Source organism: Prinia subflava, chromosome 9 (assembly GCF_021018805.1).
Source record: "Prinia subflava isolate CZ2003 ecotype Zambia chromosome 9, Cam_Psub_1.2, whole genome shotgun sequence".
In the NCBI taxonomy this organism is placed as follows: domain Eukaryota; kingdom Metazoa; phylum Chordata; class Aves; order Passeriformes; family Cisticolidae; genus Prinia; species Prinia subflava.
The window spans coordinates 32,132,737-32,156,474 of record NC_086255.1 but is presented as its reverse complement, the minus strand read 5'-3'; the positions used below and the strand labels follow the sequence as shown (position 1 = coordinate 32,156,474).

Here is a 23,738-nt window from a genome sequence, read left to right as displayed (position 1 = left end):
GGACAGGGGGAGCACTGCAGAGAACCTCAGCCTGATGTCGTGAGCTGGGCTAGGGAGAAGCAGGTTTTGGGGAGCAGCCCTGGGCTCCAGGGGGGTGGGAAGGAGCAGATGGCCTCAGGGGTCACTAGAATAATGTTATTCTAGCAGGGGAGCTGAGGGAGAGGACTCTCATCATTTCTGCTGGTGGAGGCTCTCCCTAGGTCAGCTTGCAGATTAAGCCTGCTTCGTTCTCTGGCACTTCTCAGCATGGTTTTTTTCTCACTGTTCTCCAAGGAATGCCAAACTTTGCCTCCTCAGGTCCCTGCCTGGTGCTGCCTGAAGGGTCTGTCAGGGCAGGGAACTCCTCACCCAGCATTTTGCCACCTCTCTGTAGCTGTTACCAGACCAGGCTCCTTCCTCCAGGACCTTGGCTGGGTGTGGGGAACAGCACCCAAAGGCTCCCTAAATAAACAGAGCTCTTGCAAAGTGCCTCATCCTGCTCTTTTACACCAGCATTTAAATCCAGGGAAAAGTCCAAACAATAATTCTGCTGGTGAAAACCACAACAAATGTGTGTCTATCCAAGCCAGAGGTGTTTTGCACTGACAGAGGAAATATTTTGCTCGGCAGTGATACCACCCCAAACCAGGTATTTGAGCACGAGGCTGGGATGGAGATGGAGACCCCAAAGGTCCCTTCCCACCACTGCTGCTCTCCTGGCAGGAGGGGAGGTGATGGGGCTGGAAAATGTGGTTAAAGGGGCCCATGGACTCAGAGCCATGGTGGAGGGCTGTGTGTCACCCCTGCCCACAGGAGATTTGCTTTGCACCCTTTGGATTTCCACTCTCGGGATGCCCACACTGACAAAATTCAGTCAGTGCCACATGCAAGTGGTATTTCTTCCTCCCCTCCTGGGTGAGATTTGTCCCTTTCTCTTCAGCCCAGGCATGGTCCCTGAGCCCTGTCCCTGAACCTGGTGCTGACCCCTGTTACCAGCAGGTACCTACACCTGGAAAGCCAGGATGAGCAGCCTGTGACCTGCCAGAGCACTGGAATCCCTCTGCCAAGGAATGCCAAAAATGCAGCTCCCAGCTGGAGGACACCACACGACCTGTGTGTTCCCCAGACATTGGGATGTGGCTCTTTGCTGCTGGGGTTTGGGAAGTGTCTGAATCACCAGGCTGTGGGACTGGGGAGGGGATGGGCTTCCAGGTGTGGATGGACAAGTCCCAGCCTCTCTGGGTGTCCTTATAAGCCAAGAGGATTGGCTCCCTCAGTGCTGACTGCATGGAGGGCCTGAAGCAGCAGGTCAGGTTGATGTTCTCCTGTTCTCCTTCTAGCCCAGGCTGTTGCTGAAAGGAAGGATCCCAGCCAAGTCAAGAGGCGTAGTTATCACTCCATCTGTGCATTTTATGCATGGAGAACTTGGTGGTTAGACATTTTCCTGGGTCCTCATCCTTTTTGGCTCTGTGAAAGGGATGGGGTGCAGGGGTTTGGCTGCATTACCCAGGGCTGGTGCCTGGGAGCAGCAGCAGCTTTGAGGACGAGCAGGGACCACCTCTGCCCTCCTCCACCCTGGCTGCCCATGCCCAGGGACTCGCAGCACAGTGGCACTTTGGCTTGGGCTGGTGGGATGTGCTGCCAGCAGGGGATGGGCAGTCAGGGCTGGAGGAGCTCTGGGCAGCGTGGGCAGGTCTCTGTGAGGTCCCAGTGCCCTGTGAGGCACTGGGCTGGCCTCTGCTCCTCCAGGGAATGCTCTGGACTGCGCTGGTCACCGGCGGATGGGCACAACTCTGATGACCTGTGTGACCTCCAGAGCGGGTGCAGGGAGTGGGGGATGTCATCTGGGCTGTTCTTTCTGTGTTCCCCCCCTGTTTTCACACCCCAGCCCAGGAGCCTTTTTGTGCTTGCTGAATGCCACAGGCAGGCACAGGGACTAACCCTTCCCTCTCTGCCACCTCTTGGGATGGCAGGAGGAGTTGCTTCTGTCACTGCTGAGCTCTGACACCTGTGGGCACAGCTTGTCACCGGTCACAGCCACCGTGGTGTGCCACTCTGACATCTGGGTGACACTGGGGTGGGCAGCAGAGCCCTGGGCATGGGGGTGACCTCCAGCATGTGGGAGATGTCAGTGCCACGCCTCGGGAGCTGGGAGAGGGGTGTTGAGAGGAGGACACTCTCACCATGACGTGTGCAGGGGCCACAGAAACCACAGTGCTGGCCGTGGAGCAGTGGAAGGTCCCCTTGCACATGGTGAAGTGCAGGGTTGGGTGCAGATCTAAGGGAGATGGACCATGGGGGCAGAACCTGGCAGGGAATTGACGCCTCTCTGGACAGGGGATGTAACCCTGAGGGAAAGAAGCTCTTTCCTAAGTGACAAGCTCAACCTGAGGATGCAATTGGTGTGAAACTCCTGTGGATTTAGCAACAAGAAAACAGCACTGGGGAACACACTGTTCTCTCTGGCATCTCCTGATCCCTGAGCAGGCCTGGCTTCTCCATCCCTTGTAACCCACAGTGCTCACTGGAGTGGTTATTTCAGCAACTGGTCAGTCTCTGATGCCCTCAGGCATGGCCTGCAATGTCTTGCCTCTGTCTGTGTGCAACTGAGCTGGGTGAAGAGCCAGCCACTGCAGCTCCTGCCTTCCTGCTATCCTTTCTATCTTCATTCCACAAGCAGGCTGAAGGGCTACAGCACTAAAAGCACCTAAAAGTGGTGATTTGCACTGAGTGCAGCCTGCAGTCGTGGCCAGTGGGGTTGGGCAGCTGGGCAGGACAAAGACGGATCGGGTTTTGCGATGTGCTTTGTCTGTGGGATCAGAGCAATGCAGCCTCTCCTTCCCTCAGCCATCACAGCTGATGTGATGTACCCAGGTGCAGTGGAGGCCTTGAGCACAGAGCAGGGCTGGAGCTGGCCCTTTGCTCTCTGGTGTGAGAGGGAGGTTTTGCTGTGGCCCACACGGTGCTCTGCAGCAGGTGGGTTTTCCTGGCAGGAAAGCTTTCCATGCAATGAGGCTACTGGGAAAACAAAGAGGCAGAGAACCATCTTCAGCTCCTGCAACAGGATCATCAAGGGAACTGGACTTTGCTGGAGGTGCCCTTGAGTCTGGAACGCCTTGGGCTGGGTGCTGTGGATGGCAGGGCAGTCCAGGAGCGCCTGGCAGGCATCTATAAGGCATCCACGGCAGGGATGGAGCAGGGCAGCTCCTGCAGGGTGGAGCTCTGACATGACCCCTCCTGTTTGGGGGAGGATTCTTCCCCTGAAATGCTTTCCCCGAAAGCCTCCTGGGAAGGCCCCCTGATGCTTTTCCCAGGCAGGGAGTGGAGGGACACTACTGTTGAAGGCTGCAATTAGAGCTGGACTGGATGAGAATGGTCACTAAGAGAGGCCTGGGGTGGGTTCCAAACTGCACAAGGAGCTGTAGACACTTGCTCCCTGTGGGCTGCGGGGACTGCACAGTGTTCCTTGTGCCCCTGGAGCTCCCCCAGCCCCGCTCATCCAGCCCCGTTATCCCTCAGGTGCTGCGGACAGGTGGGATGTGGCTGCTGCTGGTGGCCCTGTGCCTGGCCCAGGGGCTGGAAGATGCCACCTCAGGTGCTGAAAGAATCTACAACCCTGAGAGGTTCATGAACATCGTAAGTGCTGGGGGGCACTGCACTTCCCCACGGGTATCCCAAAGTCCTTCCCGAGGGATGAGCTTGGCTCACCCCTTCCCTGCACCTGCACCTGGCCTCTTTGTGGGGCTCGGGGCATCAGAAGTCTGATGTTACTCACTTCATGCCCTCAGCTTGAGCTTGGCCTCTCCCTGCTCTCTGTTTAATTCCTCCGGGTGGAATCGTGGGATTGTGGGTGGCAGGGGTGGGTGAAGCTGAGGCAGGCACGGGGCGCTGGGTCACGCTCTGCCCTCACACCATTGTCCCTGCAGAGCGAGAAGATCCTTTTCCATGGCTATCCCAGCGAGGAGTACGACGTGATGACAGAGGACGGCTACTTCCTGAGCCTCAACCGGATTCCCCACGGCAAGGGGGATGCTGGGCTCTCAGGTGGGCTCAGCCTCACCGAGGGGCCACCAGCTCTGACCCTGGCCCTGCCTAGGCGCAACAGGAAACAGTGGGAATAGCTGTGCCTTCGGGCATGGTTTGGGCAGCTGGAAGAGGGATGAGGAGTTTCTTCCTGGCTGCCTTGAGCTGTCCCTGGGGATTCAGGAGCTCAGCTGGGATGGGGCAGTGTGACCCAGCAAAGCCCCAGTGGCTCTTTTCCTGCAGCAAACCCCTGCCCCAAGGTCCAGGCTCAGGGCGTGGGATGACAAAAGCCCCTCAAACACAAAAATAGGACCATGATAACCAGGGAAATAACAAGAGAAGGGAACATTTAACGTTCCTGCAGAAAACAGTATCAAGAGGCACAGCAGTGTTTTATTTCCAGGTGGAAAAGGTGTCATCTTCTGTCAACGACCTCATCTCTCCTCTTTCAGGATCCAAGGCCCCCGTGCTGCTAGTGCATGGGTTTTGTCTGGATGGTGGTGACTGGGTGGACAACCTCCCTGACAACAGCCTGGCCTTCGTCCTGGCGGATGCGGGATACGATGTCTGGATCGGGAACAACCGCGGCAACAGCTGGTCCCGCCGGCACCACAACCTGTCCATCGACTCCGAGGAGTTCTGGGATTTCAGGTTGGGGACCACCCAGGACAGGGCTGGGGCGCAGGGCTGCCAGCGCTGAGCCCCTGCTGGGAGGGAGGCTGGGAGGTGGGAATCTCCTCCAGGCTCTCCCTTTGCCACGCAGCTTCCACGAGATGGCCATGTACGACCTCCCGGCCATGGTGGACTTTGTCCTGGTGAAAACTGAGCAGAGGAAGCTGTTCTACGTTGGCCATGGTCAGGGCAGCTCCCTGGGTGAGTGGGGAGGGGGAGGAGAGGGCGGTGGGTGGGAGCAGGGCACGGCGTTGCTGTGGGAAAGAGGCATCAGTGTCAATGTCCATCCCCAACTGGACACTGCTGGCAGCAGGGCTGCTCTGGCTGCTGTCCCCGCCTGCCTTCCCATCCCTTCTGCATGGGAAGGCTTTTGCCACGTCCTGCCCATCTATCCCGGGCTGGGCTGACATCCAGGAGCGTTTTTTGTTCAAACCCTGCACCTCAAACACAGGGGCTGGGGTGGGCTGGGGTTTGTGTTGTGATCTCATGCTGCTTTTCAGGTTTCATAGCGTTTTCCAGCATGCCACATCTGGCCAAGAAAATCAAATTCTTCTTTGCCCTGGCTCCTGTGTACACCTTCCGCCATGCCCAGGGCCTTTTGTGGAAGCCCATCTTTCTACCAGACCGGGTGCTCAAGGTACAGCAGGTGTTTGTGGGTGGTTACTGCCAAAATCCAGGGACTTTGGGCAACTCCTGCCCCTGCATTGCCACTGTGCACCCATCCTGCACCTGTGGAGGGTGTTGGAGCTCCCAATGTCGTTTCTAACATTTCCTTGTGCTCCTGCAGGAGATATTTGGAACCAGAGAGCTGGTTCTGATGCCGAGGGAGGAGAGGCCACTCCGTGTTGAGAGCTGCAGCAGAGACTGGGCGGCAGCTAAATCGTGTGCCAAAAGCATCTTCGCTGCCGGAGGGTACGACTCGGAGAACTTGAACTTGGTGGGTGCACCAGGCTCTCTGTCCAGGACACAGCCCTCTCTGGTTCTCCTAGACACCTGGAGATAGTTAATGAGACATGACAATGAGTATAAACACCCAAAATAAGGTGTAAAAGGCAGTGGTTATTTGGAGATTTCCTGCACTGGTGTCAGAGTGTTAAACCTAATGGAGACTTTGATAAGAGAATTGTGGTCTCCTCTCTTAGGGAAAAGAAACTCTTGCCTCATTTTTGGCTGACACTCAACAAGTTTACAGAAGAAAATAACCAAAGAATGACTGGACCAATTGTCTTTCCATTTTAAGATATTGATTAAGTGGCTTACCTTTGAAAGCTGTTTCTAGCTCTGAGCAGAATAAAGCTGCTAAAGAATAAAGAGCTATATAAATATATAACTTTTATATCGCAGTTATAAGACAGACTATTTTAGTTTTTTTGCTTAGACAGATTTTCATCCCATCCCATCCTCACTTAGAAAATACTTTCTTTTTCCTGTAGAGCCGACTGGATGTGTACCTGTCTCATTTTCCAGACTATACATCAGTAAAAAACCTTCTGCACTGGGGACAGGTAGAGACTATGATTTTATAACTACTTTAACTTTTCTTTCTTTTAACTTGTGAACGTGGTATTTTCAAATGCTGCTTCATTCACCCTGGAAACAGGTAAAGAGGGTGAAATCAAAGCCAAGAGAGGAAAGGAATTTTTAAGCTGCTGCACCAAGGTGTCTCAAAACCCAGGCTGTCTGGGGCGGGGGGCTGATCCAGGGTGTTACCTGCATTAACCCTTTGCCTCTTCCTTCCAGACTGCAAAAACTGCACATTTCACGCAGTTTGACTATGGGCCGAGAAACTTGGAGAAGTACAAAAGGGTGAGCTGGATGGGGCTGGCTGGGATGGGGATGGGTGTGGGTTTCTTATTTTCTTTTCCTCGTGTTAGAGCCAGGATTAATGCACAGGATGCATTCTTCGTGTTCGGACTCAGTGTTTATTAATTCTTACCTATAGTAAAGTCTCATGGGTCGTGAGCTCTAACTAGCAAGTTAGAAAATGGAGGTGTCTCTAACTCTTTCCAAGGTCCCCCTAAGTGCCAATTACCCGATAACGAGATGACAGCTATATTACCTATACCTTTGACCCAATAATTGACCACCCAAGGTCCGCAACACAGACCCCTTTTTCACCCAATATGAAGAAAACACCCAAAACCATGGAGAAGAAGGCGGAGAAGGAACCAGACAAAGCCCCAAATCCTCCATACTGCCCTACACATATTACTATATACTAAAACCTTAAATCCCAAGTTTTGCACCCTGTGAGATCACACAATTACGTTCAAACCACACACCCACAACCCCAGCGCCACCACTCAACTTCAGAAGCCTGTTCCACAGCCTCAGACCAAAAATGTAGTGCTTGCGTGAGGGTCAGAGCCCTTTAGCACAGGAAGCCTGAGATTCTCAGCCTCCAGGGTTCTGACAGCTGGGGGGATCACGCCCCACCCATCAGAGCCCCCAGGTAACAGGAGTGCTTCTCCCCTTCCCAGCTGACACCGCCCTTTTACCCGATCGAAGCCATGAGGGTGCCCGTGGCCATGTGGAGCGGGGGCAAGGACCGGGTCACGCCCCCTCCTGAGACCCAGCGTCTGCTGTTCCATCTCGCCAACGTTGTGTACCACGAGTACTTCCCTGACTGGGACCACTACGACCCCCACTGGGGCCTGGACGCCCCAGAGCGCCTGTACAGGCAGATGGTGATCCTGATGGAGGAGAATCCGTGAATCCATCCGCGAATCCATTCATGAACCCAGCCATGAAACCATGCATGGACCCATCCCTGAATCCATCCACAAATCCATGCATGAATCGATGCATGAATCCATCCATGAATCCATCCATGAACCCATCCATGAATCCATTCATGAATCCATCCACGAATCCATCCACAAATCCATCCATGAACCCATTCATGAATCCATGCATGAATCCATTAATGAACCCACCCATGAAACCATCCATGAACCCATCCATGAATCCATGCATGAATCCATTAATGAACCCATCCATGAACCCATCCATGAACCCATCCATGAACCCATCCATGAACCCATCCATGAATCCATGCATGAATCCATTAATGAATCCATCCACGAACCCATCCATGAATCCATCCACAAATACATCCACAAATCCATCCACGAACCCATCCACAAATCCATCCATGAACCCATCCATGAACCCATCCATGAATCCATCCACATGCTGCCCCAGGATGGAGGAGTCACCTGTTCCTATGTGCCTTGGGACACGGGGTTTCTGTGAGGGATGCCCTGCTTAAAAATGTCTCCTGTCCCCCTGTTCCACACTGCTTGAATGCTTTCAAACGCAATGCTGCGATTCCTGCCTGCCCTCTGTGTCTGTAGAGATTGCAATAAAGTCTTGCATCACAGCCAAGCTCCAGCCCTCGCCTTGCTGGGCTTGCTGGGTTTGCAGGATACCTGCCGTGTTGGGGGTTTTTTTCAGCTTCTGCAGGCTCAGAGCAATCCAAGAACGAAACTTTACTCCAGGAATCGAGCACGTGCTGTGGTTTGTGGGTTTAGGCACAGGAGGGGAGGAAAGTGACCTTGTGACAGCCACTGGTGGTAAGAGGCCACATCTGGCCCAGGGGGCTCTGAGCTGGGCACAGCTGGCGAAGGGCAGAGAAGCAGGAGATTCTCCTCACCAGATCCTCCTGTGCAGAGTGAAGTTCAAGAACTGGTGATTTGCTGGTGATGAAATGTGCAAGGAGAGGCTGAGCCCTTTCTCACCTCACAAATCCACCCAGCTATCCCTCTCCAATCACATGGTTTCTTGCCAGGCTTTTCTTGCTCATCCTGTTTAGCTCCTTACTGTTGAAATGAAAAAGAAAGTCACTACTAGAGGAATAAATTTCAGCCACTCTGTTTACCCTGGAGGGGTTAGCTCATTACTGACTCTCTGGAATCAAAGCTGCAGTATTTTTTCCCCACATTTGTGCTGCATTAAACAGGGCAGGAATTGGTAGTGCCGTAACTTAGTTTCAGGTGCTGGGGACATCTGGCAAGGCTGAGGATCTCCCTTTCTGGATTGCACCTTATCAGCAGGACTACTTCAGAGAAAACCCCTGCACTCCCCAAAGCCATTCATCTGCCAGCTTGGAGGAGCAGAGCAGCCCACACCAGGGTGGATGAGTCCTCTGCATGTGCCTTTCACCTTGCCAGAGATGGGAATGGCAGGGTATTGCCAGAATTTGGCACCAGAAAAATCATCTGTATCAACAGGGCATCCTTGGTGGGGCCCAGTGACCAGGACTGAGCTGTTTCTATCTTGTCAGCAACTCCAGGACTCTGGAGAAAAACCTCGGTGTGAAAACCTGACCAGGTGGATGATGAGAAACAGCAACCCAAGGTTTTCCAAGGAACACCAACATCTCCCCATCTCCTTGATAACTGCCCAGCCAGCAGAGCCACTCATCATGGTGTGCGTGCTCGTGCTCAGCCTAGCAGCCCCATCTATTTATTACTTGGGATTCATTTATTCTGTTTATTGCATATCATCTGGGACAGACCCACCACTGTATTTATTACATGTGCTGGCCAGCAGTTGTTTGTAGAGTTGTGCAGGATTCTGCCTGCAAGTCCCTGCATGTGGCAAAAGACACCCACAGCAGAAGGTTTTAGGACCTCCAATCCAAAGAAAATAAAAATGCTGACAGCCTGGGCGGATTAAACCTCAGTGGGATTAATTTGCAACCTCTGCATCCCCCGCCTTTTAACAGAGAGATAAATATGTTTAAAGGATAAAGTGTTGCTCTCTAGCCCAAACTGACGTCAGCCGAGCAGCTTGTGGGGCTGCAAAGCTGGGCTCAAAGCATCCATCCTCGTAAGGAAAGCATCTGGTGGTGCCACCAGCACCACCAGCACCAGCACCAGCCACACTGGGGGTCTCTGCACACCCCAGCTCAGGCTCTGCAAAGATATTGCAACCCCTGCCCTGCACCTGAAGAGAAGGATCCACATCGCAGTCAGTCTGGCAATAGGTTGCCTAATAACAGGTTGGCAGGAGCAAGGGGTTGGCACACGGGATTGGAGGCTGTTGCCAGCGATTTGCAACACGGGACTGAGGGTGCTGAGGGTGCTGAGGGTGCTGAGGGTGCTGAGGGTGCTGAGGGTGGGTCACGTCTGTGTTTAGGGCTGCACCTTCCAACAACACACTTCAAGTACCTTTAACGAGGGAAATAACAGCCTGCTGTTGTTCCACCCACAAAGCTGGGAGCGCCTGGAGTCCTGACCACTGTTTTACATTGCTGCCCAATCCTTTCACAGGAGAATCAACCTGCTCACCAAATCAGAGAAGCTCAGCAGCCCAGGGCCAGCAGGTCTGGCTGCCACTGGTGCCAGTCAAACCTGGCATGCTCTCCCAGGAGCCCACGAGCCCCGTGGCCAAAGGCTGTTTGTTTATTTATTTAGCCTTTTATTTGGGGAAGTGTTCTCCTGCCAGCCAAAGGCCAAACCTGCTGACTCAGCAGGCTGTGGAGTAATTTGGGATTTTTGGTCTGCACTGTGTTTCCCAGCTGCTTGGGTGCCCACTGGGAGCAGAGGCAGGGAATGCTGTGCCACCCTGGGGTCTCCCCTCTGTACCCTCCTGACCCCAGGGGACGATTTGGGGGTTCTTTCCTCATTTACTTCTGCACCTTCTGGGTCCTGCCATGTGCCACGTGTCTCCTCTGCAAATGTCTCCCGCTGCTGGCAGCTGATTTATTTTCATTTCAGCCAGGATTTGGGTCACAGCTTTGTTTCAGGGCTTTGAAAGGGAAAGAAAATATTTTGGCACAGCAAAAGGAGACAAAGCAATCAAGGAAAAGCCCTTTTGTCCCCATGGCAAAATACCAAGTGAAGCTGTGGTTTTAAATTTTTTTTGGCTTTGGGCAAATTGTTTCTGCAGAAAAGAAACTCTTAAAAAAAAAAAAAAAAAAAGGGGAGATGTGTTTAAATAGGATTAACTTAAGCAAGAATTTGTACTAAAGAAAGATGCTTAGAGAATCTCTTAAAGACAGAAAAGCAAACAATATCCAAATCCGATAATCTGATCGCCCGATAGAATTTACAAGCAATTTTCTTAGTAGAGAGAAGAGTATTTACTGGAAATGGACTGTCTTGAACAAACTGAATAAACAGATTAGGTGAAGAGCATTACCTAAAAAGACAATTTTGCAGAAAGCTTCTTGGGATGAGGCAGAAGCTACACACTTAGGAAGAAAACGGGTGAAAAAAGAAGCGAATCATTAATTATTTACTGCAGCTTTTCCCCAAGGAAGCGGCCAGCAAGGCCAGCACAAGGACATCCAGCACCAGGGAGGAGCCTCTGTCCTTGACTTCTGCCAAGCAAATGACAGCCAGCAATTCTGTCAGCAAAGATAACCCACAGCAACGCTTGGAGTGGCTGCTCTCCCCCAAATTTATTTTCTGGAGTCCCCCCAAGCCCCTGATTGATGTACTCTGCTTTTCAGGGCGATGCAGATCTTCCAGGAAATTCTAAAAATTGAAAATCGGACCCTACTCCTGTGCAGGATTTTGAGTAATTTCTCCATGAAATACTGCTTTGCCTCACAGCTGGATTCTCCCTCCCTGAAAGAAGCTGATTCTTCTGGTGGTTGCTCCATTGACATGTTTATTGAGATTTTTCTGATGAGCCTCAGGATTTTGGTTGACAGAAATAGCCAATTTTTTTATTGCTGTAAAATAAATGCCCTTCCCTCAGGCTAAAGAAAATAATCATCAATACATCACGGCACCTCTGAGATCACCACTCAATCTTATTACCAAACCTCTCAGATCAACCCTAAGACACAGGCACTTTGTGAATGCCCTAAGCTCCTTTTTATTTGGATTTTACACATTCTGCACCAGAATCACATGCTGGACTATCTGACTTGTAATTTCTCTTCAGGATTTATGCATTTCTCACTTCCCAGTCACTGAAAAAAAAAAAAAAAAAGAAAAAAAGAAAAAAAAGAAAAAAAAATAAAAGAAAAAAAGAAAAAAAAAGAAAAAAAAAAAAAAAAGCCCAAGCCACATTAAAAATGTGATTAATTATAGTTTTTATTGAATTCAAACCCACTACTACTCGTTTTTTTTTCCTAAGGAGATGCCCTTCCACTGAAGGCAGAAGGATGGAAAGAAACTATTTACAAGGGCCTAGAGAGACAGGACACAGGGAATGGTTTCCCACTGCCAGGGATCAGGGCTGGATGGGATATTGGGCAGGAATTGTTCCCTGGCAGGGTGGGCAGGCCCTGGCACAGGGTGCCCAGAGCAGCTGTGGCTGCCCCTGGATCCCTGGCAGTGCCCAAGGCCAGGTTGGACTTTGGGGCTTGGAGCAGCCTGGGACAGTGGAAGGTGTCCCTGCCATGGCAGGGGTGGCACTGGATGGGCTTTAAAGTCCCTTCCCACCTAGGACATTCTGGGATCCTAATTCTGGTGTTTTTCACCACAGATCTGTGGGATCTTTTTCTGATCCACCTTGATGGTTTTAAGCATAACAGTGCCAGACCTGAGACAGCAACAATGAGCTTTGTGTCACTGATGAAGACACACACACACACAAAAATAAATAAAAAGGAAAAAGAAAGACAGTGGAAAAAGAAAAGCAATGCAGTGCCAGCTAGGAATAGCATGAAGGCTCCTCTCCCCACCCTGTCACTGCTCCAGTTAAAAGCAGAATATTTTAACCATATTAAATATTTTAACTATATTCAGGTGGTCCAAATAGAGAGGAATTTCAAAATCCTCTAGAGACAGCAGTAATTGTCTCAGAAAAAAATCAGGAAAAAAAATCATATCTGGCAAACCCAGCATCTTTAGGGATGCTCCTTCATGATGTCGAGGATCTCCCGGTACAAAACCTCGGGGGCGTCGAGGCCCAGCACGAAATCCAGGTGGTTCCAGTGGGGGATGAGCTTGTGGTGGAGCAGGTTCCTGAGCTGGGGGAGCAGCAGGGCCGTGTCCCGGGGGTCGGCCAGGCAGTCCTGCCCCGCGTTCCACACGGCCGTGGGCACCTCCATGGCCCCCACGCTGTAGAAGGGCGCCCCGGCCTGAGGAGAGGGAACAGCGCTTTCACCAAGAGGAGAGGCTGCTGGGCTGCAGCAAACTGCAAGAGGGAGTGCTGCTCTTTGGGAGATAAAAAGGATGTGAAATACAAAGCTGCGTTTTGTGTCAGGGAAATAAAAAGAATCTGTGCAATTGTAATTGCAGAACACGGCCATGGGACAGTTATAAAGATGAGTTTTAATAAACAACTGAGGAAAGCATGGAAGAAGGTTTTGGAACAAACTTTGCTCGCAATTACCTATTATAAATCTCAAGCTATTCTGTAATAAGTGTCTTTGAATTATAACTTTAGAAGCTTGCTTTGTATTAAAGAATTTTAAACTGTAGTTTTAGAATGTAAAAAGGCTTTCTCACAGACTGGTAAAAAAACCATCCTGGATACAGAAGAAAGATTTCAGCTCGCTGATTTATGGTTCTTGAAAAAAGGAAACTGAACATCACTATCAAAGACTGATAGACCTGGAAAACAGAAGCTGGACCCCAGCACCTGGCATATATATCCTGGATGTACATCCTGGAATATTGAAATTTAAGATAGACCACAATAGGTATTGAATAATGTTAAAAATTGGAAATAGAAACTGCTGAGAAAAGCTTATGAATATGTATGAATATAGCTAATAAAATACCAGCAAGTCCAGCAATCGGTGTGCAGTCGGAAGGGAAAATCCTTCCACTGTACCCAGCACACTGTCTTTGCTCACACTTTACCATGCTAATTAATTAATTATTAAATTGAATTGCTGCTTGATATGTTGGCCGTGTCAAGCATCTAATTTCTAACAAGTAGGACTCCTTTCTTCCAGAGAAACCAGTAGAGATGCAGCGTGGCCTTGAGCGCCACAATTTACTAGGTTAACTTAATTAAAATTAAGTAGCGAATTCTTTCTGCCCAGAAATTCTTCTTCTACCAGAAATTCTTCTTCTACCAATTTTCTTCTGCCAGAAACTGATACTACAGACTGTTTTGATAAGGAGGCAGAACTTTGGCTGCCCTGGTTTAGTGCTGCTGGATGAGCCTGCTCCCAGCAGGAGGTTGGACTGGGGACCTCCAAAGCTCCCTCCCAACCAGCCCTGGAGTTTATGGTGATGTTTCACCAGCCCTTCCTTCAGCCCAGTGACAGCAGGGAAGAGTTTGGAAGCAAGTTTTTGAAATGAAAACGTTTCTGGAGGGTTAGTTCAGCTCCACACCCTACGGACTTGCCATGAGGTGATTTGTCAGCAACACCTTGCGTTACCTGCAGTGTAATTTATCCAGTTAAGGAGCACGCTGCTTTCTGAACGATTTTTTTTTTTTTTTAAGGAAGAAAGAAGCTTTTTTTTCCTGTTCTAAGGCTTAACCACTATTTCAGAGAAGAATTTTTTCCTAATATTCAGCCTGATGTAACATGAGACCATTTCCCCTTATCCTGTGGAAAGGGGAAAGCGTCTAATTTAAAGGGTTTTGTTCCATTAAAAAGGTATTTGCAGAATAAAGCTGAGAATGGAAAATGGTGTTGTTCCAAGCAGAGATCCTGACTTCCAGTTTTGTGAGGAGAGGAATACATCAAGAGGAGTCACACCAGGCAGGAATGGGAAGAGAAGAGGGAAAGGGAAGGCCATGGCCATTGGAAGCACCTCACCTGTCTGTAGCGAAGGCTGTTGTACTCGTGCCCCCCATCAAAAGCTCTCAGTGCCCCACCATGGACTCCCTGCAGCAAATTCAGACATGCAGTGGTCTAAGTGGAAGCACAGTTCTGTGGGGGTGCAGTCATCCCTCAAAAGTCAAATCTCAAAAGTTAGTTTTTATCACTGAACTGGCAGGATTTTTCAAGCATGTCTCACAGATCTCGCCCTGGGCCCAGCACAAGTAATTATTGTGGTGGTTTTTGGACAAATGGACAGAGATTATGTTTCAAATGTTTGTGGATAATGCTGGGATGGAAAGAAATTAAAATGTTCTGGAAAATGGGCTTAGAACTGTAAATATTCCCTGTGGGCTGGAGAATTGGCACAATCAAAGACAGAAGGAGCCTCTGAACACCTCTTTTCTAACTGGAACAGGACCATCAGCAATGCAAGGTCGACATGGCCGTGGCTTGATCCCTCCACTGGGCAGCAGCACTTCAGAAAAGGGAGTGTGTGTTCTTGCTACAAACCTCACAGAGTTCTTCTGGGGTCCCTGAGCAGGAATTCCACCCAGGGAAGAAGCTGTGCCCTGAGTACAGCCTGTGCCACACACCTCAGAGAAGGTGCACAGACTGAACCTGCAATCTACAAAATTTAAAAAAATCTAGAAATTTGTAGCTTGGGGAAGAGAAAATGAGGGCAGCAGAACACAACTGCAGTGTCAAAGGGATCTGGTGGCCACTGTTCTCATGCCCACAAAGGGAAGAAGGAGAAATAATCAGCTCTATCAGTAATAAGCTTAATTGGCTGTTGTCCAGATACACCTCTGCCACAATCTGACCATTAATGGCACTCAGGCTGCAGGGCAAGAGTGGAGCTGGTTTGAAACAAGGCCCCTGAAATGTGCCTGCTGTGGATGCAGGGTGCTCAGCTCCAAGTGTTTCTCTGGACAGATCCACTCCTTTGGGGCCATTGGGCTCAAAAATCTGCCAAGCGTTTTACGGAGGGGTGAAAACAAAACCCACAAAGATCTGACAGAGGTGCCAGCACAGCAGGCTGCCCACAAGGGACCAGTGACTCTGTGCTGGGCACAGGCAGGGACCTGGGAAGGTTTACCTGCAGCCAGTGGATTATGTTCTGGACTGAGGACCCCGCCGGGGTGTGTCCCACGTACACATCGAATCGGCTCTGCAAGGACACGAGCACACATTGCACAGGAGGACTCACCTGGCTCCACAAAACTGGGCATTGCCAAGGCTCTGGCCTGCAGAAGGACCCTCTGCAAATTTATTCCCACCTACCATGTTTGTGTTCTTCCAGTTAAACCCGAAAACCCTAGCCAAGATGTGCTTGCAGACCTTGGAGCAGACACAGAACCTGGAGAGGACCAGCTCCCCCAGGGCAGTGTGTGGCAGGAACTCCCTGGTGCCAAACAGCTCCTGTAAAATTGCAAATGTACTCATCAAACAGGAGGTCTGGTCATGCTTTTCCCCAAAGCATCACCATTTTGCGACTTCCGTTTTGTTCCCACATTAAGGTTGCCCATAGTGAAGCCTCTCTTGCTAACATTTAACATTTAACAGAAGTTAAATGCTTCTGTTCCTTGTTTCTTATGGGCCTGACCTCTTACATTCATTATGCTCTTGCTTTAAATGGTGGGGCTCAATTCACAGCCTCTGCATCAGTTTTATTCACCAGTGTTTTGGATCTAATTCTGCCTGAACATTTTGGGGAGTGAATTTGGGTCAGGGCTGAAAGGTTCTGTAGCGAGATGTGTTTTCCTTCGTTCTGAAAACAGACAGAGCTCAGAGCTCCCCTCCCTGTAAATGACCTGAAATGTTCCACAGATCATTTCACAACCCCTGTGGAAAACACTTTGGCTGTGCAGAACATAGTGCAGACCAACCTTAAGCCCATAGTCAGAAAAGAATGAGAGTTTTCTAATTGGGCTCTGAGAAAATATCACCGTGGTCACAGGTGAAAGAGCAAAGAACACCTTGATTTTCCGAGCCAGGTGGGGCATCGTGGAAAAGGCTATAAAACCTGGGGAGCGGTGGAAAAAAGTAGAAAAAAATTTGTTTATTCTTTCAAGACACTCATGCACATAGTTTAATTTCAGTGAGTAATTTTACAAATCTGAGAGGGGATGTAGGCTTCTCATGCTGTCATCAAAAGGACCCACTCACCTATAGTGGTGCCTTGGGAATGACCAATGTAATACAGCTGTTTCTGTCCTGTTTTCTGCTCAATAAAGCTGATCATGGCTGGGAGATCATATTTAGCCATCTCATCAAAGCTGCAGAAGGAAGAGCAGACGTCCTGCAGCATCTACAACCATCACCAGCAAACCGCAGAACCAGCAGGGAGGGCAGGGCCACCCCACAAGCTGCTTCATCCTACTGAATTTTCACTGGGGTTTTCACTCAAAATAAGTTGGATGAGCTTCAGTCCAGCCTGGTTCACTCATCCCCCAGCTGGGGCATGGGTGACCCTGACAGAATTCAGCTGTTTCTGAGATCTTCAAGCCCATTTACCTGAAAGCCCAGAATTCATCCTGGTTGGGAGTCAGGACCTGGTGTCTCCTGGACCAGGTGTTCCCTCTGCTGTTTCCTATCCACACGTCGTAGCCAGCGTCTGCCAGGATGAAGCCCAGGCTGCTGTTGGCCAGGTTGGTGAGCCAGCTGCTGCCTTCTGCAAGGAGACCATGCTGCAGGAGAGCCACGGGTCTCACACCTGCAAGACGGGTAGCATGATGACTCTCTTTATTTTTAATGAGATTTTATAAATAATTAGAAATAAATTAATTATTTTTAATATTATTGTCGCCTTTTGAGACAGTTTATGAAGTGTTATCCCCATGGCAGTCAAAATCTGTGGAGGTTTGTGTTGGAGTTCCTCTAGATTTCATTTAAAAAGCAGATTTGCTAAGCTGCACCATTATCTTGGTCTTTATCCCCAAAATCTCTGGGAGTGCTGGCAGAGCTTGGGCTGCTCCAGGGAGCTCTGTAGGCAAACATGGAGGAGCCTGGGGATGTGATAGGAAAAACGCAATTTTCATGGATCTAACCCCTCCTCCCAGTTACTATCCCTCACAGGACAAGAGGATCCCCTGGAGGCTGCTCAGGGAGTACCAAGCCACTCTGCTGGCCCATCAAATGGCTGCAGGAGCACATTTTGGGAGCCGGGCTCTGGAGAGAAGCCAGGGTGTGCCAGCAGGATGGATGGGCTGTGTCGCACTGCTGGGATTGCAGCCTGACATTCAGCCCTCAGGGGTCCATGAAGGGTGAGGAAACATCTCTGGCAAGGGATCAGCCTTCCTGACAAGCTCTGATCCATCAAAACTGATGCCACAGATGCCAAGCCACAGGGAGACTTGAAAACCCTGTTGCACAAGCCCTGGTATCCCAGTGAACGGCTCGAGGCATCTGAGTCCCGTGTGGCATCAGTTTTACCTTGGCACCCGGCATTTCCTCTCCCGTGAGGAATTCTGTTCAGCTGGAGGATGTAGCCATCCTCTGTCACCACATCATACTCCTCGCTGGGGTACCCCCAGAAGGAGATCATTGCACTCTGCAACAAGAAGGAAGCCAACAAGAACATTTTCAAGGCTCCTGAAGGGAAAACACTGAATGTGATATTTAACTATAATTATTTAATGGTGGCTGTTCTCTGGACACTTCCCACCTCCTCTCCCATGTCATCCTACTTACGATGTTCATCCCTGCCTCTGGGTTCTTAGGGGATGGGGAATTGAAGAGGCATTCCCCCGATGCCATCCCGTGGAACACGGACACCAGAGCTAGAGCCAGCCACATCCTCGCTGTGCCTGCAACAACACAGCCACAGAATCAGTGCCAGGGAAAGCCGTGTCCAGCAGGGCAAGGAGAGATGAGGGCAGGGAAATGCCCCAGGTAGGACTCAGACTCTGTCTGGTGGCCTGGATGACCACTTAAAAGCGTCAGTGCACGTGGGGTGGCTCAGGAAACACATCTCAGCAGGGATCTTTCCTGGGAGGTGGGACAGACTTTCAGGAATTCCAGTAAGAGGCGAGGCAACAGTCCTTGCAGCACTCGGGGAACCGCAAGAGGTTAAAATCATGGAATCACAGAATGGTTTGGGTTGGGAGGGACCTTAAAGCCTCTCTCATTCCAGCCCCTTCCACTACCCCAGACTGCTCAGACCTCCATTGAATTCCCATTCCAAAGGATGTAGGGTGTCGCTTGTCCTGTCAGTGACCATGCAGTGCCACTTCTCCAGTCTCTCTTCCAGGAAAGGGGATGGTCAAGAGGGAGAGCTCTGTCCCATCACCCTGGTGTTTGCATCACCTGCTGGCACCACTGCCCAAACCTCCCCAAGAAGGAGAGAGAGGATGAATAAGATCCAGCTCTGCCTTCCCACTCTAAGCAGAAATAAAGTCATGAAAAGAAAATCTCTAACCACTCGCCCTTCTCCTCGATCATGGCGTAAAAGACAAGAATTGATTACATTTAATTCAGAGAAGGACATTTTAAAGTGCAAATCCATATGCAAAATGGGGAGACGTATCTTCCTGCAGATCTAGACCTCCCTTAGTGACACTGGGTTTAACACAGCTTAAAAACCCCCTCACTCAATGAGGGAGGCATTCACTCAGTGCTGGAGACTGCAGCTGCCACAGGAGGTGGTGGAGGCAGATGGGAACAGCGGGTTTTGCACACAGTTATGGGCAGGAGGCATCACAAACATCCTGTTTGTATCTGTTTGTGATTCTTGGTGCATTCTTGGTGTTCCTCTTTTGGCCTCAACTCTTTAATTGTAATGTCTTAATACTTTTCTACGTCTAGTAAATGTTAGAAAGAATTCAAGGGAGATGATGGTGAAGGTCTGAGCAGGATTTCTCCCTCCAACAACTATAACATTGGACACCACTACAAAAATTGGGCTGGACCAGCCTCTAGAACTGATCCAGCAAATCAGATTTTGGTCCCCTGTTCTGAGGCAAGCATGGGCTGTGAGTGCCATGAGTCCTAGGTGTCACACCCACATTTAGACCCGGCTTTACCCGTGCTTTTCCCACACTCACCTGTCCAGAAGTGAAGGCAGCCAGCCCAGCTAAGGGGTGGCACAGCTCCTGCAGGAGGAGACGGGGAGATGTCAGTCCCTGGAGAGGATGGGCAGTGCAGGGAAGAGATGCCCAGCATGGAGGAGATGGAGATGTGGCACACGGCAGTGCCAGAGGATGGGCTGTCACCCCTGGCTGGTGCACGGAGCAGAGCTCTGCATCCCTCTGGAGACTGCCCTATTTGAACTGGCTGCAGGGTGGGGTGGCAAGTGTAAACACCCCGGGACACAGAACATATAAATCACTAGGTAACACCACAGTTTAGAAAGTGCAGTTCCCCAGCATTTGTTTGTGGAGGCTGGTTAAATACTGTTTAGGCAGAGTCAAATGACTGTGGACATTTGGAGGTGATTTCCATCAATAAAGTGGTTTAATTGGTATTGCTGAAAAAGTTCTCAGCTTCCCATTTCAGTGGTGGTTTTATTTATTTATTACAAGAGACATAATTAAGTTATTGCCAGGAAAGATCAAAGTCTAAAATGGATTTCCACTAGCTGTGGATTAGAAATGTTGATGCTTCTTGTTATACAAAGATGCCACGTGTGAGATGGAGATTAAATCCCAGGCAACGGACTGAAAACATCTGTACTGGGTCAGGCTGGGATGGAGTTCCCTTCCCTCATAGCACAGGCATGGGACACAGCCAAGTTGCCAGAGCAACCCTCAGTACCTTGTCTATCACTCCACCCAGTTTTCTCACTTTTGCTCTTCCAGTTCCCTCCACCTGCCCCACTTTGGGGTGGGGGATGGAGCTGTGTCAGCCCATCACAACATCCTTGCTCTTCACACCCTTACAGGAAGGTATGAGGAGTACCTAAGTGCCTTACCCTACAAGTGTCCTGCCAACAGGGAGAGTTATCCCTTTCCATCACCCGTGCCAGGGCTGAGGCTGCCTCCTGCCCTTCCTTCCTAGATTGTTTTGCTTTGGAAATTGCGGTGAAAGGTCAGTAGGGAAAGGTGTCTTCTGTCTGTCAGCCAGGAATGGCCCTGAGATGTGTCCAAGGCATGCACCTAGATTTGTCAGTTTGTCCCACTTCTATAAATACACAGTAGGACAGGGGTTTGTAATGTAGAGGTTTGGAGGTTAAGGGTGACTTTGTTTCACGGGTACTGAAGCCACACTGCTCTGAGGAAGACACCTCTGGCTTTCACCTTCTGAGAAAAGAGATCATGGAACTCTACACTCCAGGGAAAGGGCAGAGCAGCTCTGGTCATGCTCACCTGGAGGCACTGGAAGGGGCAAGATGAAGGCTGCACCCAAAAGAGTCCTGTGGCACTTGAAGAGCAGGACATTGCCACAGGTCTTACAAGATGCTCCAGCCTCCCAAGGGTCAAGTCAAGGGTCAGCAGCTCCTGCTGAAGCACCACCACTGCAGAGGCTGAATGGGCTCAAGGAGAGTCCCTTGAACTTCACTGCATGGCCAGACCCAGTAAACTCAGCTCCATCCACCTCCTGCTGCAGGGTCACTGACACTTCGTCAGCCTCTATGGATCATCCTCACATCCCTCTCCCCAGGCACTTCAGAACTGAACGTGGCATCCAGATGTCACCTCCCTTGCACCAAACTAGGCAGGGGTGACAGCAGCCATGTGGCCCCTTGTCCACTCCTGTGGCCCAGGTCGGGGCTGTCCATCCTTGCAGGGAGAGCACACTGTTGGCTCGTATCCAGTTTGGGGCCTGCCATCCTTCCCAGGTCATTTCCAGCACGGCTGTTGTGCCACAGCTCCTGATCAGTGTCCCCATGCCCTGCCCTCATCCAGGGCTGCCTGCCACCAGCACATACTTCAGGTAGGTGTTCAGCCCCAAAGCAGGAACGTGTCACACACTGGAGCTCTCACCCAGCTCCTGCAGCCCTCTTGCATCACTCCTGCTTTCTTTGCTGGCAGTCCCCACGTGTTCATCAGGTGGGCACAGAGCTTATTCCATTGCAGTGGAAACTTCAGCACTGCCCATCATGCTCAAGTTTAATCATCAGGTTTTCTATAAAATTACTGTCAGGGATTCTGTCCTAATTCTTGACCTCAACTATTCAATTGCAATGATACCTTAATACTCTTCCACATCTAATAGGTGTTAGAAAGCGTTCAAAGAGATGCTGGTGAAGGGTCTGGAGGGCTACACAAGGGCTGGCTGAGGTAATTTGGTTTGTTCAGCTGCAGCAGAGCACGCTGAGGTCAGACCTCACCGAGGGCTGCAGCTCCAAACTCTGCTCTCTGTGACAGGGACAGCACCCAGGGAAGGGCTGGAGCTGTGCCAGGGCAGGGTCAGGCTGGAGATCAGGGAAAGGCTCTTCCCCCAGAGGGTGCTGGCACTGCCCAGGCTCCGCAGGTAAGGGAGCTCCCCAGAGCTCCACACACGGTGGGATTGTTGGGGTGTCTGTGCAGGGCCAAGAGTTGGCCTGATGAGCCGTGTGGGTCCCTTCCAGCTCAGGGTATTCTGTGGCTCTGTGACTGCTTTCCTACCTGCTTCTACATGTAAGAGAGCCTGCTGAACTCACTGGCACGCTGAGCTGGCAGTGACAGTCCAGGTGAGCACTCAGTGCCATCAGCCGTTCCCAAGCACATCTCACACACAGAATCATTTGCTGGCCAGGAGGCCAGATATTTATGAGCTTTGAGAAATCTCCTGTTCACAAAAACACAAGCAAATGGTGGTGACAATCCCCGGCCCAGCCAGGCAGAAATACAACCCCACAGACCCTCTGGGAGACAGCAGAACCTGGAGGGAGGGATCCAAGCAGGCAGGGAATGGGACAAGGTGCCAACTCTGCAAAAGGTGCTGAGGAGGTGACACAACCTCCTGAGGCTTCTTTCCAGGGCAAGGGAGCCAAGAAGAGAAAGCCTCCCACCAAATGGGAATCCACAGCTGTAAACTCTTACATGTTGGACAGTCAGTTACACAGTCAATCTTTTGTTTTTATTTTTAAAAAGTCCCAGAATAAGCACATGTCCTGCTCCATGACTGTCCCACAACACATGGAAGGGGAGACAAGGGGCTCCCACCTCTCTCCAGGAAGTGCCTATGAAACAACACCTGCCCTGGGGCCAGCTCGGAGCTCCCTTTGAAGATGAGCATCACCAACACCTGCCTGCAAGCAGCTCTGTGGAGCTTCACACCCATCTGTTGCTAAACACCTCTGCCAAAGTGTCGGCTTCTGGTGTCCCCCATACCACTACGATCCTATCAGAAGCTTTTGGGAACATCTTCTCTCACCCACGCAGCTGGGTGAGGGTAGCAACCCAAATCCTTCCCCCAGCTGCCCACTCTCGGGGCTCTCAGGACGGGAGTTTGTTTTCCTGGGGCAGAGGCAGTGCATGCAATGTCACCACCCCTCAGCACTATTTGCTCTGGGCCCAGCATCCCATTTTCCTCACATCAAGGAGCCGTGGCTCCTTGCAAAACACCGGCCAGGTGTTGGAGACGATCCACCAGCACCTTCGGGAAGGTGTCACACCCCCCCAGCAGTTCCTGCTGTGTAGCACCTCCAGGTGGGCAGGACTTGATACGGCAGAAGCTGCTCACTCAGGGTGGGTCAGACCCAGCTCTGGAGCATGCCTGGACCACTGGCAGATGTGTGTGACACAGGTGTGTGTGACACAGGGGTGTGTGGCACAGGTGTGTGTGACACAGGTGTGTGTGACACAGGTGTGTGTGACACAGGGGTGTGTGGCACAGGTGTGTGTAACACAGGGGTGTGTGACACAGGGATGCCTGTGTGTGCATAGGTGTGTGCACCAGGCAGGCATGCATGTACAGGGTGTGTGTGTGTTTGTACAGGTGTGCACATACAGGTATGTGCCCTGCTCAGGAGTGTGCCCAGCTGTGTGTGTACAGGTGTGCCCGTACAGAGGTGTCTGTTCAGGTGTGTGCCCAGCACAGGTGTGCCCGTACGGAGGTGTCTGTCCAGGTGTGTGCCCGTACAGAGCTGTCTGTCCAGGTGTGTGCCCAGCACAGGTGTGCCCGTACAGAGCTGTCTGTCCAGGTGTGTGCCCGTACAGAGCTGTCTGTCCAGGTGTGTCCCCAGCACAGGTGTGCCCGTGCAGAGCTGTCTGTCCAGGTGTGTGCCCAGCACAGGTGTGCCCGTACAGAGCTGTCTGTCCAGGTGTGTGCCCAGCACAGGTGTGCCCGTACGGAGGTGTCTGTCCAGGTGTGTGCCCAGCACAGGTGTGCCCGTACGGAGGTGTCTGTCCAGGTGTGTGCCCAGCACAGGTGTGCCCGTACAGAGCTGTCTGTCCAGGTGTGTGCCCGGCACAGGTGTGCCCGTACGGAGGTGTCTGTCCAGGTGTGTGCCCAG

General features: G+C 51.0%; 2 protein-coding genes across 2 annotated transcripts; one reads left to right on the top strand and one right to left on the bottom strand.

Moving 5' to 3' along the window:
- The first annotated feature begins 3,516 nt into the window (after positions 1–3,516).
- On the top strand, positions 3,517–7,388 carry LOC134555140 (lipase member M-like). The gene is made up of 9 exons (XM_063406496.1): positions 3,517–3,615; positions 3,906–4,023; positions 4,455–4,653; positions 4,766–4,875; positions 5,175–5,311; positions 5,462–5,611; positions 6,108–6,179; positions 6,415–6,480; positions 7,155–7,388. Exons 1-9 carry the CDS (start codon positions 3,517–3,519, stop codon positions 7,386–7,388), a joined length of 1,185 nt encoding a protein of 394 aa, XP_063262566.1.
- Positions 7,389–9,732: 2,344 nt separating this feature from the next.
- On the bottom strand, positions 9,733–19,572 carry LOC134554958 (gastric triacylglycerol lipase-like). Its single transcript, XM_063406165.1, has 10 exons — positions 19,405–19,572; positions 18,053–18,168; positions 17,795–17,912; positions 16,877–17,075; positions 16,529–16,638; positions 16,249–16,385; positions 15,644–15,781; positions 15,459–15,530; positions 14,357–14,425; positions 9,733–12,718 (listed from the first exon to the last, which is right to left on the bottom strand). The coding sequence occupies exons 1-10, from the start codon at positions 19,520–19,522 to the stop codon at positions 12,485–12,487; spliced, it is 1,311 nt and encodes a 436-aa protein (XP_063262235.1). The 5' UTR covers positions 19,523–19,572; the 3' UTR covers positions 9,733–12,484.
- Positions 19,573–23,738: the final 4,166 nt, after the last annotated feature.